Here is a 17,698-nt window from a genome sequence, read left to right on the forward strand (position 1 = left end):
ATTGATGTGGAGGACTGAGGAGGTGAGGCAGTTCTGCCCCGTGCTGCCCTCTACCGGTTAAGACCTCCAAAATGGAAGGGCTGCCCAGGCAGAGTATGTCCCCCTGCCACCTTTGGAGGGGCAGTGCTGTGCTGGCCAACATTTGTGATACTGCTTGTCCCTGGCTCACGTGAGGTCAAAGGATGAAGACGTCAAAGTCAGTGCTTCTCACCCTTGTGCCCACTTTAACTCCTAACAGATGGCATTCACCTGTGCAACACTCCCTCTGGGCATTGTAGTTTTTAAAGAAACTCAGAGAAGAAAAAGCATGACAGTAATTGGTCGCCTCTGGCACTATTAGAAGCACATCAGTAAGGATGACTTTCAGACTTCGGCACAAGTAAGAGAATCTGTGGGTTTATGTGCAGCTTCCAAGCTTAACTCAAGAAAGCATATCAGAATGCAAAGCAATAAAAAAAAAAAAAAAAATATTTGTCTATTGATTCATAGTTTACCACAGATTTTTAAAATACTTTACAGATGTAGCCTTATAAAATAGCATTTGGACCAAACATAATATAGATCCTGCCCTTTTTCAATTTGTAGGCCATATACATTTTTCATATAATCTCTGTAAGAACACTTAGTCAAATGAGCAATTCTTTCCCATGATCTTTGTATAACTTTAAAAGCAAATATAAATTAAAATTCCTATTTCATTGGGATGTATTACTTTTTCAGTGGGACACAAATGACTTAGATACCTTTTCTCCTGGTATTCAACAGAACTCACTGATAAGAAAGTTAAACAGGTAGGTTTGACTTTATCAGTGTTTCCCCAAAACTCTGATGCCAGCCTGGGCAACATGGTGAAACCCTGTGTCTACAAAAAATACAAAATTAGCTGGGAGTGGTGGCACATGCCTGTAGTCCCAGCTACTCAGGAGGCGGAGGCAGGAGGACCGCTTGAGCCCAGAAAGTTGAGGCTGCAGTGAGCTGTGATTGTGTCACTGCATTCCAACCTGGGTGACAGAGTGAGACTCTGTCTCAAAACACCACACAACAAAAAAACAAAACCCTATGGTAAATTTTAAATTTTAAGATGATACTTTAGAACCCAAGATCAGCATCTTCTCTACTGGCTCTCTGATTTTATTTTCCTTCCACCAGCCTCAGCTTCTCTGGCTCTCTAATTAAATCTGCTTTTCCTCCCAGCAACCCTTGCCCCTACTGTTTGGCTTTTGAGTAGCAAGCGGTGGAACCTGGGTCCACTGTAGAGTCTTCCAGAGACCTCCAAGTTTTACTTTTTCTTTATACAATGTGAAAGGAAAATAAATTTGGGGGCCCCAAAATCACTAAGCTAAAAGGGAAAGTCAAGCTGGGAATTGCCATGGCAAACCTACCTCCCATTCTATTCAAAGTCATCCTTCTGCTCACTGAGATAAATGCATACCTGACTGGCTCATTTGGAAGGCTAATCAGAAACTCAAAGAAATGTGACCATTTGTCACTTATCTATCTATGACCTGGAAGCCCCCTCTCTACTTTGTTGTCCCACCTTTGCATCAAGTTGTTCAGCCTTTCCAGACCAAACTAATGCTCATCTTACATATGTTGATTGATGTCTCATGTCTCCTTAAAATGTATAGCTATGGCCCAATCACCTTGCACACATATCGTCAGGACCTAATGAGGCTGTGTCATGGGTGTGCATCCTTTGCAAAATAACTTCCTAACTTTGGCAAAATAAACTTCCTAAATTGACTGAGGTCTGTCTCACATATATGGGATTCACACCAATAGGACAAATTCTACAAATGTAAAACCGAGGTGGTGAGAAGGCATATGAGTCATTTTCAAGCCAAACTGCCAATCTCAGGAGGGTATTAGGAGAGGAAGCTCCTTTCCTACCCATGGATGGACCATCTCTACTAACTGCCCTACATGTGTGACCCAGAGTTGCAGATAGGGGTAGCAGTCCTGAGAGGAGGGAATCTGGGCAGTCCAAGCTATATCTATTTTCGGTATACCAAAAATCGGGGCTTTAATTAGATTCAGCCTCAGTAGAGCTAGAGGCAGTGGCCAGTGATTCTTATTTCCAAAGAATTTTGAACAAGCTTTTCCTGTTCCTGCCAAAAAGAGTGAACTGTGTAACCCTAACCAAGTGCAAATAGCTTTCTGAATTTAAGTATGATTTCTTGCTAAAGAAATTTAGACAGATTTGCCTGTGTCCTTCTTTTTTCCTTCCATTCCTTTCTTCCTTAAGTAAAATTCCTATTTTTGACAACTCTTCAGCAGCCCAATTAGATTATGAGGTAAAAATACATAATCTGTCAAAAGCTCAAATCACAGGATGAAGCAACATTCCTGGGAAAAGGTCATTTTCATTTAAAAAGCTCATTAATATTGTCAATCAAAAATATAGTCTGAGCAGAGAATGATTCCATAAATCTACCAGGTTGGCTATAATCTTGTTTCTTCACTTTGAATTACATTCATGAATACTGCATTATGTATAAAGATAGGGCAATAATAGTCACTGGGAACACAATTAGGTAAAAAGCTTATTGATTACTTATTTGAATATTCACTAGGGGATAAATCACTTGTTGGCACAAAACTCATAAGGAAATATAATTTATGTTTAATTATTCAGAATATTAATCCTCCTAAAACTTCAAAAGGCAAAGAATTCCACTAATGTAAATTTTTTCCTTAAGATATCTCCAAATCAGAATTCTGTTGAATGAAAACAAGACAAAACAAAATGTAACACAACAGTAGAGGTGTGTATATATATACTTAATACACTAATTCTGAGGAACTAAAATAATCTCACCTAAAGTAGCTAGCCAGATAAGAAGTATATAAGTACCTCAGGAGACATTTTTTTGATTAGCATTTTTAAAATTACAATTTAAAAGTATTATTTATTCTACCAAGGTTTATGTCCCTTTTCTTATGATCTCAGTTTAGAAATCATAATGTAAGAGCCAGATTTTACTTTAAACGAGCAAAGGCACTTCAAAGAGAAAATGCATGAAAACGGATACATAAATACGTCCTATTGTCAAATACGTCGACACAAATGCATTGATAGGAATACACAATTTGCCTTCTTCTTACTATCACACTTCTCATAAATCTCTACCTAAGCCTTCAGCTTTCTTCTGAAGCATGAATCTAAGATACCGGATAGAAGTTGCTTTTACATTAGCAATTCCAATATTCTCATTCCACAGAGACCTGAAACATACCATTCTTTCCAATTCTAGAATATCTTTTAGGGCCATATTGTCCACATAATTATTATTCATTATTAACACAGCTTATGCATTACTTAGATTTCTTATTTTTAAACTTCAAGTTTACAATAACTTACAGCAGTTAAAGGTTTTAGATGTTTCTCAGATTATTTCAAAATTTTAATCAAATGGATCTTCAGCCAGGACTATCTAGAATACTATTAGCTATTTATTTATTTCAGTAGATAGGTAGGAACTCTTTAGCTTTATTTTTTAAAAAAGGGACATAATGTCCAATTCGTAAACTAAAGATCAACAGCATAAATGCCAGAAAAGTACTATCCCTATGGTTTCCTGCTACAATGGCTATTAAATCTAAGTCGGGTCATGTCATTCCATGGCTCAAAGTCTACCAGCTCCCCTCCCTACCTTGCAATGTCATGCACAGTAAAAGATAAATCCTTACATTGTCCACAATCCCTTCCAGATCTGCCATGCCATCACCAGGGTCTGCCCCTGGCTCACAATGCTCCTACCACACCAGGAAACACTCTGCCTTAGGGCACTTGCGCTGTGCCTAAAAAGCTCTCCTCTGGAAATCCTTATCCCACACCCTTCCCCCAGTCCTGGCATTCCCTGCTTTATATTCTCTAGAGCACTCAGCAGCACCTCTTAACATACTATATAATTAACTTTTTGTCTGTCTGTCTCCTCCAGAATACATACTCTGAGATGGCAAGGTTCCTTCAATGCTGTATCTCCAAGTGCTTACAACAAGTGTTAGCATGTAATAGGTGCTCAATTCATTTGCTGATTGAATACATGAATAAATGACTTTGCTCTTCCCCAAGTGTAGAATTTTAGCCAATGGTACATACTACTGTCCTAACTTCTGAGCCCAGCAAATTTGGCATCAACCTTCTGCCATTGGAGTCTCTCTTTTGGTTTATATTTTCTCTCTATTCCTAACACCATCTTCCTGGCTCAACACTTCATTTCATCTGGATTATTACATTAGGTTCTTTTTTTTTTTGAGACAGAGTTTCGCTCTTGTTACCCAGGCTGGAGTGCAATGGCGCGATCTCAACTCACCACAACCTCCGCCTCCTGGGATCAGGCAATTCTCCTGCCTCAGCCTCCTGAGTAGCTGGGACTACAGGCACACGCCACCATGCCCAGCTAATTTTTGTATTTTTAGTAGAGACGGGGTTTCACCATGTTGACCAGGATGGTCTCGATCTCTTGACCTCGTGATCCACCCACCTCGGCCTCCCAAAGTGCTGGGATTACAGGCATGAGCCACCGCGCCCAGCCCTACATTAGGTTCTTAACTAAATTTCCCTCATCTAATCTTTCCTATGCTTAAGGAATGCTGGTACATCCCATAGCTCATCTTTTTTTAACATCATTTCTCACTGCTCTAGAATAGGAAATTTCTGCTTTGGTCACACTTAACCTCACTTTAGGTGAATAGGACAAGGGTATATTTTTCTCACCTTTGTCTGCATATCTGTCTCCCCATCCTTAGAATGCCCTTCCTCTTATTTCTGGTTTAATTACGCTCATTATTTAAACTCAACTAGAATTCCAAAAATCTTCCACGAAGTTTCACCCATGGCCTCAAGATAGGGATTTTCCTTCCCTATATTGCCATACACTTAAAACTCATTTCCAGTTTAATATTTAATTTTTTGCTGATTGTTTTATGTATGATTCTTCCCAGATTTAAAGCTCACTAGCGTAGAAACTTATTAGGTGGGGCCCAGGTTCCTGGAATAGTAGAATGCTTGCTTAATAAAGAGGCACTTTGTATTTCCTTAACAGAACAGATTATAAATCCATAGAGGGCCAATACTTCACTTACAATGTTCATACTTCCTTGTTTCTATACCGTACATAAAGAAACTTGGGAAATTAGTATAGCATTTAACTAAATTGACTGATGCTTCAGGCAACAGTACAGCTTAATATTTTTCCATACTGAAGTTTAAAATTTAGGTCTTCTTTATCCAAATAAACAAAAGGAATGTTATCACCGGTAAAAAGCACTGAATCATTTTCTGCTTTGCTAAGAATGTACAAATAGTACTTTAAACCTGGGGAACTGAACATACGATCTCTTGATTTTAAAAGGTAATGCTCTATTCTCAGTGAGAAAATGACATCAAATCCATACCTTTGTTAGTCCTTCATATTTTCCATAATCTGTACTCTTTAGCCACTCCATTAGCTTGGCATATCGGAGCAAATCTCTATGAAATGGATGATGATTGGGTAAAGTCAGTTCAACAGAGTGTTGAGCAAGAGTTGAACTCTGATCATGACCCTATAGTAAGTAAATAAGTAAATAAATATCATTGACAGTACAAAGAAACATTGTCACAATAAAAAGTCAAAACAATGACCAAAACATGGCCAAGCAAAACCAGTAAGACATAGAAAAATAAAAAACATTAAGAATAGAACACAGAAAAAGAAAAACCAAATACTTACTCAACTTTTATTATCCTGTGCATATCAAATAAACATTACCACCATGAGATAATCATAAACATGCAGTGGCACTCTGATAAATCAACTACTCATTCCGTCTTTCAAAGGAGTGAAGATGGAATGTTTTAGGGAAGCTGTCTCTTTTCTACAATATTTTACAATTTAACAAGCAAATGAACTTCCTGATATAGCTTGAATTAAGAAACACAAATAGACAAATCATTCAAAACAGTCTACATTTATGGCATTCCCATTAGACTTTATAATATTTAAAACAACAGACAAAAAATGTAGAATATAAAGTCTTAGAGCTTGGAATTGGAACCTTGGTCATCTGAGTCTTGCTTCCATCTTGGAGCAGATTCAATTTAAAAATACAATTTCCCAAAAACAAGCAAAAGGCAAAACAAGAAAGGTTTCTTTGAAGTAATTTTCATTCAATCTGATTTGCCCAGATGGTCAGAAGTTATTTGTTAGCATTTTGTGAAAACTGTATTAAAATGACACAGACTGCTAGAGTTTTAGAGCTGGTTAACTTACCTAAAGCTAATTATGAATTATACTAGTTGATATACATTAGCTTAATAAGCATCCTGAATTTAAAGAATTTAAATTATTCTAAGTTAAAAGGGACTTTTTCATCTAATTTATATACTTTATACACAAGACCTTAGTGGTTATGAATTTTAAAAACTTTTCTTTAAAATACAGAGAATTCAGAAAGAAACATTTCTGGCCTAGAGGAATGAAGAGTTCCCTAGTAACTGAAAAAGAAGGATGGAAGTATAAGACATGCCAAGTACAAAATCCCACATCATTATCCAAGTCCCTTCTTCATAAATGTTTTCAAATCCGTCTGTTGGAAAATTTTCATGTGAGAATACATCCCCAATTTAAAAGGAAATTAAGAAGAAAAAAGGAAGGACCCATTAGACAGAATTACATATAAAATGGTAGAGAACAACCAGTATACTTATCAGATACTTCTTACTGATATCTACTTAGGTTAACTTGGGAAACCAAACTAGAGATGGCAGGAAAATATCACAAAACAAGACTGACTAGTTCAAAATAACAAGAACTAGAACACAGAGGCAACAGAAGTTCACAGCTACCACAGATGTTATACACAAGATATGTTAATTAATAGGTCCATAATCACTTTCTGTAATTCTGACATCCAAAAAGCTCTGAAAACTCAGAATAAGCTTGGCACGAAAACAATCTTGATGGTAAAACTTGACCTGAATTGACATGGGCCTATTTATAGTTTTTAGAGTGACTATTCATATTTTTTGTTGCAGAAATATGTACTTGGAGTGATTATATAATATATAGTACATACACTGCATTACTCTTTTAGAAGAGCAATATTAGATAATCTGAAAAATTCTAAAAACACACTTAACTCCAAAAGTTTTGGATAACGGAGTGTGAACCTACGTGGATGTTCTTTTCTGGGTGGCTACCTGAATATAAAACAATCACATCTTCCAAAAGAATTTATGAGGTCTAAGAGCTAAAGTGTTGAAGAATGGCATAATTCTACATATTTAGAATGCCTGGGTCACCATATCTTTTCTGTAAAGGCTAACAATGAAGATGAACAAAATTAATAACATTAAATACACAGGTATTACCATTGGACTATTATCTATTTCTGTGTTGCCAAAGGTCAATATAAACATTCTATTACATAAATGGTTTTTAACTGACACACCAGAAGGATAATCAGGATTCTACAGCATTATATGCATTAGATACTAGACAGATACATGTATTATAGTTTTAAATCTACCAATGTCTCCAATTGTGTTTTATTTTTTAAAAATTTATTTTTATGAATAGAGATGGGGTCTCACTATGTTGCCCAGGCTACTTTCAAACTCCCGGGCTCAAGTTACCTGCCCACCTCAGCCTCCTGAAGTGCTGGATTTACAGGTGTAAGTCACTGCACCTGGCCTAACTGTGTGCTTTAATTGGTCACACTGATTAAAGGGGAAGAATATTAGACAGACTTATACCATACAAATGCTTTCTAAATAGTTTTTATTAGTAACAATGTATCGTTATCCAAAACATTCTTCCTCATTAATTTTTCTCAATGATTCGACTCAAAATTATTGTCTGTGTTCTTCTACAACTGTTTACTCAGGCAGAAATGTCAATTAACTCATTCAAGGTAACCCAGCTAGGAGGTAGGAGAGTCAGGCTAGTGTCCGCACTCTTAAGCACTTTGCTATAGTGACTTTTTAGAAGAAATGATACATTGGGACCTTTCAAGATTTGGAACTCTTTCTTTCTGTTACGACATATTTATTCTTGTTTTCTTAAAAAAAAATCTGAGCAAAGTTCTAACAAACCTCACAAAAATGGATCTTAATCATAAGTCTTTCTAAGCCTTTAACCAGAAATCACCAATCCATGTTTAGAAAAATGTGACATATGCTTAAGGAAATAATTTTTGTAAAAGAAATTGAATGTTGGTGGTCTACAACACAGGTTTATTATAGCTTGTTTCTGTATACATATGTTAAAAGGAAAATTTCTACACTTAAGCATATGGTAAAAAGTTTCACAACTTCAGTTTTTTACTGGTTGTAATTTTAGTTCAGTGCATTTTCATTTTCTCTAAGTTATGTGCATAATCGGTCTCAAGCCGCTAAAGGCAAAAGTAGATAGAATCATGAGGTCTCTGTAGAACCAAAGGGGGAAACAAAAGGTAGACAGCAGTTATCAAAATAAATCTTTCAAAAAACAACCCAAACAAATTTTTAAACGACATATTCTTTCTGCAAATATTTCCTGAATTTCATTAGCCTTAATTTGACTGCCTGCTTTCAATGTCATAATCCTAATTAGTGTAACTGGCCAGATTCTCATACCTGAATATCTTTCTAGATACACAACTCCCTAGTAAATGTAAAAATTATGGGTAAGAGCCTATAATTTCAATGGAAGTTGAGTGTGTAAGATCTTAAAGATCTAAAAGGAGCTAGCCATGCTCTATGTAACATTACTCTCACATTTATTACAGTGAAAGTGAGTATCATATTAAAATGCACTTCAAGTTTCACTAAAGTATAATATACAGAAGTATTAATAGGAAAGTTGCATCACAGCATGCTCTGGATCAGTGATTCACAAATGCAAGATGTTTTTCCTGTCCTACAGCAATAAGAAAACATAAAATGAAATAAGTGAGTCTTTCATAAAGGTAAATGTATTAATTTTTAAAATTTGAAAAAAAAAATCTTATTCTTTTAGTGCCGAAGTGTCATTTTTAAATCAAAAAGATAATGAAAGTAGATGGTAGTATTTATTTTTAAAGGTCTTTATTTGGTAAAATAAAAAATTGGTGATCTGGTCAGTCTCTGAATTTTATTTCTTTTAATTTTTCTAATTTGTGAATTTTAAAAAGACTGAGAATCAAGGCTTTGAAATTATGTTGTAGATAGATTATTTTCACTGGATTCTTCAGTACATTATTTGTAAATGTTATAATAACTACTCATTTGCTATAAACTGTATTGCATGGACTCAGTTTAAGTCCTACCTTATCCTCGATTCCTTCCCTATCTGACTCCTTAAAGTCGCAATAAACTTACTTTCGATTAAACCTTTTTAGCACTTAAAATCCACAGTTCTACAATTAGCAATTTATTATATACATTGCTAATGTACATTAGTCTTAACTCCTTACAAGGAGTAAGTATATTAACTCCTTACAAGCATCTTGAGGGTACAAACTATTTCTTATTCTTACATATGGAAGACAGTGCATAATAAATACACAATGAAAATTCTGTGATTGACAAAGAGGTGTACCATATTATTTTAATCAATTTTCCCAGCTTGTTCCCCTACCAGGAGTGGAAATACCCACGTTTCCCAACTCTTTTGCTAGGTGACCTGATGCACTGAATGCAACACAAAGAACATCTCTTTCTTATGTGTGGGGTATCTTCTTCCACCTTTTCCGGCACATCTCAGGTTGTCACAGCATTCTGGTTTTTAACATGCATCACTCACATGTAACAATATATATTAGCTTTTCAGAAATGGGAAGCATTCATTTTAAATGAAGCCATTAGTTTACAAGACAAGAAGCAAAATCATAAATGCATGTTACAACAAACAGGGATACAGAAAACTCTTGTTTATTGGCTGCTATTTTCAATACTATCTACAAATGTGGATAACATCATTGTCAACAGTGTCATTTTTAAAAACTAAGGAACTGTATAGAAATAGATGTTATTGAAGTAATTACCTAAGAAAAACGGGAATCAGTATTTCCTATGTGACTTCTAAGCTTACTTTTTCTTGATATTTTTCAGGTCAAGGAATCTCTCTGATTTCCCCCTACCGTGCTTTTAGTTAAGTGGCCTTCCTCTATGATCCCACGGTCCCACTATCGTAACATTTATCCCTCTGGAGTATATTATTTGTATGTCTCCCTTCCCTAGACCGTGAACTACTTGAGGGCAGGATTGGTCTCTCATTTATCCCAAGTCAATGTCTGGTATGTACCTCAATCACCCAGCATATAAATGACTACTAAAAATGAAGGAGTAATATTATTATTATTACTAAAGGAGTAATACTACTATTTATTACTAAATATATGAAGTGAGTGAAAAAATGACAGAAAGAAAAGCAAGCAGAATGAGATTAAATGCCTTTTTGGCCTGAATAGTCTCTATTATGAGACACTTAAAACTGCTACAAATATGGGTTAACAGGTAGCTTAAATCAGTAAGTTATAATCTGTAAAGATTCTGCTGCTGTTAAGTTTAGCAAACTTAATAGAAAAAAAAAAAAGAATCAGAGAAGCTTGAGCCAAATTTGATGTACTCACAGGAACCGAAAGAAAGTACGACCTGTTATAGAGTTGAAGGAGGGCCTGAGTAAACTAATTGGAAATAAAATATAGTAAATACAATTGTTTTAGAATATTGCAAAGTGAAAACAAAGTAAAAATTTAATGTTTTCAGACTGTATTTCTTGATGAACAAGATATCCCCCCAATTTTTTTCCACCCAATAATGCTAATAAAATAGGACTTTTAAAAGAGATGAAAAAAATTAGAAACCTAATTTATTACATTAGATATTATTATTTGAGGGATTCTAGTCAAATCCCTCAAAGATACTCTTAATATTATTAATAACAATATTAATACTACACTCTTAATTATAACATCGTTTTCCATATAAAAATATAGGCAAAGCATTTATATGACAATTAGATCAACTGAAATTTACAGTTAAGCTATAGTCATTTTCTTAACAAGTATACTATGTACTAAGTACATGGATCTTACAACACATTTAAAATACTGACTCAAGTTCTGAGTCTCACCTCAAAATATTGAAAAATAAATCAGGTCTAATAGTAAACATCTAACAAGTTTGGACTTACTTTTATAAATAAGAATGTCTAAGTAGTATATGCATTTAATATGCATAGTTATTTGATTTTTACAATCAGAGAGCTTCAGCTGAAGGGAACTAGACTGTCTACCTAAAGAGGCAGCTGAGGCCCAAAGAACATCTATGAGCAAAGAAGCATCTATTTCCAAATCTTAAAATTGAATATGTGAAGGAATTGACTGCAATCCCAATTAAACACATTAATATGTAGGTGGAAATTTAAGGTTAAGGTCATATATAAATAATATATAGGAACATGCTCATGTTAATAATAAGATAAAATTACCTGCTGAACAAATACATTGTTGAGGTGACTGGCCAGTCTCCGGGCAAAAAGCTCTCTCAAATCACTGAATCGCTGCTGTTGCTGTTTGACTGCCAGAAGCATGTCATGGCCTGATACAGAATGACATTTTGTGACCAGTTTAATGGGTAAAAAGATTTCCTCGATGTTTAATGGAATATTAAACATTTCCAAAGTTTTGAAGAACCCAAAAGTTTTATGGGTATATTCATTTACTTAAATGATAAAAGTTAAAACAGGAGAAAAACAGGATAGCACAGTGGTTCTTAAAGTGTGGTCCTCCCTCACCATCACCTGGGAACGGTCAGAAATGTGGATTCTAAAACCTCAGTCCATATCTGCTGAATCTGGGGTTGGGGCTAGGTAATCTATGTTTTAATAAGACCTCTAGGGATTCTGATGGATACTCAAGTTTTGAAGCCACTGCCTAGAAAAACCTTATGCTCTCTGGTCTAACCACTGCACCTACTTTGTGCTTGGTTCTGTAGACAGCACTAAATAAAAATCACTGTGTTAACTACAGTCATTGATGGTCAATTAGGAGGAGCTAAAGTGAAAAAGTTCCTAGTGTCAATAGAAATAAGTTGGGAAATCAGTGAAACTTGAGTAGCTAATAATGTAACCCTAAACCACTTGCCTCATATTATTTCTTGTCAAAATCTTTACAACAAGTGACAGGCTTAGTCTCAGATTCTTAGTCACATTTTTGTCTTTTCTAATGAACATACCTGGTCGAAGAGCTACATTCATGCACTGCAGAAGGGCATCAGCAGCATTGGTGCAGGCCTCAATGCCTCTGGAGGAAGCAAGATCTCCTTCCTGAAGGGCCTTTATATGACCTTTGGCCAAGTCCATGTGGTTCTAGATATGCAAACACACTATTTGCATGTGTAATTTTGGGAAATTTACAGGCAAGATGCTACTCAATCCTATCATTAGGTCTTTGGAATTATTTTAAATCCTGCTCTCATAAGGAAATTAGAAAATATTTACAACTGGATTTTATATATCATCACTAGTTTTTGTTGTTGTTAATTTACAATCATACTTACCACAAGGAACTCTATCTCAGATAGGAGTTTTACATTATTAGTGTTACTAAGATGAATAAGGTGGTTGCTTTCAGAGATCTGATCCATTTGTTCTTTTACACTTTGGAGCATTTCCTCATAACTGCTCAGTTTCAATTCAATCTGATCTACCTCCTTTAGAGCCTCATCTAGCAATTTCATCAGGATGTTGACTTGTTTTTCAGATGCCATGATTGACTGGATGTTAGCCTACAAAGTTAAAGACCAAAAAACAAACAAATAAACAAACAAATAAAAAAAAACCACATAAACCACACGTCATGTTATCTAAATGTGTAAAAAAAGAATACAGGTGAAATGCTGCTAAATTTCCTTGAAATTGGAGTAACAAAAATTGATATGTATCTACACATCTACTTTAGTTTATCACTTTATGTTCTTCCATGTCTTACACAGTATTTCATGCAGGTACACTTGCTTCTATATCAATATTAGGAACCATGCCTTAGGATTTTATATTTCCACAGACTGTACAAGTAAGGTGCCAGAATGTCATCAGTAATGGCACATTCTCATTTCTATACATTTTGGAGGCATTAGGCCATGTTATCACTAACATTTCCTCCAATTTTACCAGCTAGAAATTTTCTTAACATCTATATGAAACCCTAAATAAAAGCATAATCACCTATATGATATGCTAGTTGAGAAAGCAGCAGTGGTACATCAGACTCTGAAGAATATATGAAACTAACTTATAACTGTAGTATGATGGGAACTAGTAATAGGATGTAGAGGAGCATATGGCCAACAGATCCTTCTATCATCTTTTCTCTTTCATTTGCCACTCTGTTTTCTCCCCCCAGGCAATGCAGTAACAAACCACCACCCCTTATCACTATTTTCTAAATGATTCTGACTATTGATTCTGAATTCCCTGAAATAAGGAAACTGCCAAATCCAAAATTAAACTGCAAAGCCATCTGTTGACTTGGAACAGATATACAATATTAATTAGAACAAAAAATAAAAATCACTAAACCATATTAAGAAGGCAATTAGCACGGTACGATTAAAAACTTGGACAAGAAATTTAAAGAATATCATTGTACAGCTGATGCTGTGGTTTCACATGTAATTTTATATAGTATTCACAGTAACTCAAGTTTAAGTGCAATCCGACTTTAACAGTCAGCGAGGCTCAGGACCCACTGACATCTCTTAAGTAACAGAGCTGGGGTTTGAATCTGCCCAGGATAATTTCCTCCTTAACATCTTAAAATCATTTCTGGGCTTTGCTCTCAGTGATCTCTGTAAACTTGTAATCTTGGACTATTCATATAATCTCTCTGGGCTGAGCCAGACCCCATAGCTTCTGTACCTTTCATGTAGATAACACTAAAATTTAAATCTTTAAAATTTTCCTTATCCTCTGAGGGATTTCTTAAATGCTTATCTTAAGACCAGACCAAACCCAAATGATTTTAGATTATTCTAACATAAGGGGTGCTGTACATTTCATTTTTTGGTTCTGTTATGTTTTGTTTGAGACAGTGTCACTCTGTTGCCCAGGCTGGAGTGCAGTGGCATGATCTCAGCTCACTGCAACCTCTGCCTTCCAGGTTCAAGTGATTCTAGTGCCTCAGCCTCCTGAGTAGCTGGGACCACAGGAGCATACCACCATGTCTAGCTGATTTTTTTTTTTTTTCAGTAGAGATGGGTTTTGCCATGTTGGCCAGGCTCTTCTCAAACTCCTAACCTCAGGTGATCTTGTTGCCTTGGCCTCCCAAAGTGTTGAAATTGCAGGCATGAGCCACTGCACCTAGCAGGTGCTGTGCATTTGAATTACAGACTCAAAAACTGCATACAAAACAAAAAGCTCCATTCTAAGACATTTTAGCAGAGAAGTCACAGATCTTTTTCTCTGGCTCTCCTGTTTTAACCACGCACTCAATCTTTTTTGGTAAATTATTCACATATTTCAGCCACATTTCTCTCTTTATACTTCATCCCTATTTTTTTAAAAACACACACACACACACACACACACACACACACACACACGCACACACACTATTCTTTGGCACTAACTATTCCAACATGTTTCAGAGGCTGAGTGAATCAACTCCCAAGATGTTCTCTGGTCTGCATTTTACTTCCATCGCTTCATATCAAGAACCTCCCCAAATCCAGAATCTCAGCCAACTATCTTCATTGGCTTAATAAGAGTAGTTCATCTCTTGAAGAACAGTAAAATACTGATGGAAGCTGGTAACATGCTTATAGATAAAGACAGCAATAACACACTATAAAGGCTTAAGTGCTGAGGTGGTTTAATATGAACATCATTATCCTTTGCAATTCACTACACATCACTTATTCATAGATTTCAAAAAAGTCTTACCCCATCTAGCACCTGCAGCTCTCTGGACAATTTTTCTGCAAAGGCTTCCGCGTTCGAGATTGCATATTCACAGCCTTCCATCATTATTTCAATATCCTGTTCTTCTCTTGCATTTAACTCTTGGTATTCATCTACTACTTCTTCATCACCTCCTGTCACACTCTGATTTTCTCCACTTGGAACAGATTCTTAAAGAGGGTAAAAATTCAAAGTAAAATAGTCAAAAAAGTAACACGTTACATATAGCCAGGTATAGTTATAAGCACAGGTCACATTTAGCGGCTGAAAAAGAGGAAAGAATGATTCAAACTATATGAAAAATATCAAATTTTATTTTTATAAATAATTTCATATGTTAATGAAATAAAGTCCTAAAGCATAAATAAAAAGCATGCAGTCTAATGCACTGACTTACAAAAGTTAAAACAGGCTTTCACCACAATTCCCCAAAATACAATTAAGCTAAAATGCACAAGCAAAACACAAAAACAGGTGGAAACAAACCTACGCATTTTTTCGTACCAGATGTGGCTGTTGCTCTAACAAAACGACTATGAATTCGGTACACATAAAAACAATTTGCTTTCCTTTTTTTCCCAGGTGGAATTTTTCTTTTGTTACTTTTGTTATTTTCATCTTTGGTATGTATATTTTTGCCAAATAATTTTTAATTAAAATGAAAAATGCATCTATAATTCATAATTTATTTTGGTCACTAGAATATTACTGAATTTTCCATTTCTTTGTTTTAAAAATTTCACATGCATTGACAATATTTCTAAAGATGAGTTACTCAATAACTCTAATGTAAGAGCAACAACAACATGGTTGTTTCAAATTATGAAAAGTTAAACAGGCTTCATGCTTTATAGCAAAAGACCAAGAGGTCAAATCTGAAATGCTTTCTAGATAAATGTTTCTGTTCTCTCTCTGTTTTTTTTTGAGACGGAGTTTCGCTCGTTACCCAGGCTGGAGTGCAATGGCGCGATCTCGGCTCACCGCAACCTCCGCCTCCTGGGTTCAGGCAGTTCTCCTGCCTCAGCCTCCTGAGTAGCTGGGATTACAGGCATGCGCCACCGTGCCCAGCTAATTTTTTGTATGTTTAGTAGAGACGGGGTTTCACCATGTTGAAATGGTCTCGATCTCTTGACCTCGTGATCCACCCGCCTCGGCCTCCCAAAGTGCTGGTGGCTTGAGCCACCGCTCCTGGCCCTTTTTTTTTTTTTAAGGAAACACACCAGCATGTGAGCACTGTATATAAAACTTGAGGTTAGGAGCGGTAAAATGAAAGAAATCATTTTCAACTCCTAAGATGTTACTTTACCATTTTAAATAAAGTTAGTGATTTCACAGACTTAATGGAACATGATTTAAATCACAAACTCTGGATGCTTTTAGTATTCATTATTTTATAGGAAAATGAATATTTACATTCAGTATGACTTGAAATATGTTCGTTTGTCCCAGAACAAAAACCAGCTAATTTGAAGTAACAAAAGATTTGCTCTTAAGAGTGATAATAATTTAGGCAGATTGAGATAACATCCCAGAAAAAAAGAAGACTAAAACTTTTGGTACAGGCAAATTTCAGTATATAAGTTCTTCAGAGAGGTATTATCGAGCTCCTTATTCTTTCAATGAGTCCATTTAGTTTACTGCGAAAATGTTAAACTGTCATCTGTGACCGCTTATTAGCCACTAGGGGGCAGGGACTGCCCAAATCATTCTGAACAGGCTCTTACACAAGTCGACTTAAACAAATATTTTACATGATTATAATTAACTGCTTCAGAAGTATTTTCTAATGAAATGTCCTCTGAAAGCCAATAACAAACACTATCATTAATTTTATTACTATGTGGATTTTTAAAATAAATTTGTCCCGGTACATAATTTCATAAAATATACAACCAAAGGTACATAAAAATGACAACTAATAAAAACATACGGAATAGAAGAAGAAAAGGTGTTACGCACCTTCTGCAACTTTAGGCAGTTCTGGAGAGTAAAAAGGTATGAAAAAAGCAGAGGAAAGTAAGCAAAGACTATTAGCTGGGTAGAGAAGTAAACAGGCTTAAGTTTTAAAAATACTACCCATATCTCAGTTGAACTTCATGTTAAATTAAAGTTCAAAAGACATCAAAATCAACTACAAAGTGGAAAGATCCATAAGAAGCTAAATTTGCAGTGTTCATTTTTCTTATTCACTTTCTGATAGTGACTACAAATATATTTATATTTCTATTTTCTCTTAAGTCTTTTAAGAAACAGTACTAACTAACCCTTAGAGAAACCTGGGAAACTAATCATTTCCTGGGGATTATATTTAGGGCAGCTGTGACTCATGCATTAGTCTAGTTATATTACCCAAGGCCCGAAAGCTTTACCCAGACACACCCTCACAAAGGATTAGTCACAAGTTAGAAAGGACAAGATTGAGGCAAGTAAAAAAAAAATCACACAAAATAACAGTTCAAGCTGGCATTTAAGGATTCAAGTCAAAGATTTTTTGTTTTCTTAAAGCTGGTTACAAGTAACAGAATGAAAAAAAAAAAAAGGCCAAACAAAAACTTCATTCTACTTCAACTGCTGAAAAGTTCTCTTTTAAAAAACTTATTCTGCTGAGAAGCCCCATTATTTAACTTACACATTCAACTGTCAACAATAAAAACTACCAAGCTGCTATTGCTAGCATTTATAATTAAAATAGTCTTACTTGGTTATGAACTCTTAAATGGAGGCGGTAATAATTTTTTATTTGTTTTCTAACATCACCCAAAACTTAGAGACATTTATTTTTTTAACGG

General features: G+C 35.4%; 1 protein-coding gene and 1 non-coding gene across 17 annotated transcripts in view; one reads left to right on the plus strand and one right to left on the minus strand.

Annotated features, from left to right (window-relative positions):
- Positions 1-17,698, minus strand: part of EXOC1 (exocyst complex component 1) — a 52,944-nt gene that overhangs the window by 22,726 nt on the left and 12,520 nt on the right. For 4 of the 16 annotated variants that reach the window (XM_035293694.3, XM_008993325.5, XM_008993329.5 and 1 more), the window contains exons 5-11: positions 16,869-16,889; positions 14,892-15,079; positions 12,509-12,736; positions 12,185-12,317; positions 11,439-11,548; positions 10,579-10,632; positions 5,401-5,550 (exon numbers count right to left, since the gene is read on the minus strand). In XM_035293694.3, coding sequence (XP_035149585.1) covers positions 5,401-5,550; positions 10,579-10,632; positions 11,439-11,548; positions 12,185-12,317; positions 12,509-12,736; positions 14,892-15,079; positions 16,869-16,889 — 884 coding nt within the window. The remainder of the gene's footprint in view (positions 1-5,400; positions 5,551-10,578; positions 10,633-11,438; positions 11,549-12,184; positions 12,318-12,508; positions 12,737-14,891; positions 15,080-16,868; positions 16,890-17,698) is intronic. The other 12 variants (XM_035293698.3, XM_008993328.5, XM_035293696.3 and 9 more) reach the window with 3 other exon arrangements.
- Positions 8-145, plus strand: LOC118152644 (small nucleolar RNA SNORA47). The gene has a single exon (XR_004741375.1). It is a non-coding gene; the product is annotated as a small nucleolar RNA SNORA47 (small nucleolar RNA).

This window comes from Callithrix jacchus, chromosome 3 (assembly GCF_049354715.1).
Source record: "Callithrix jacchus isolate 240 chromosome 3, calJac240_pri, whole genome shotgun sequence".
NCBI classification, from domain to species: Eukaryota; Metazoa; Chordata; class Mammalia; order Primates; family Cebidae; genus Callithrix; species Callithrix jacchus.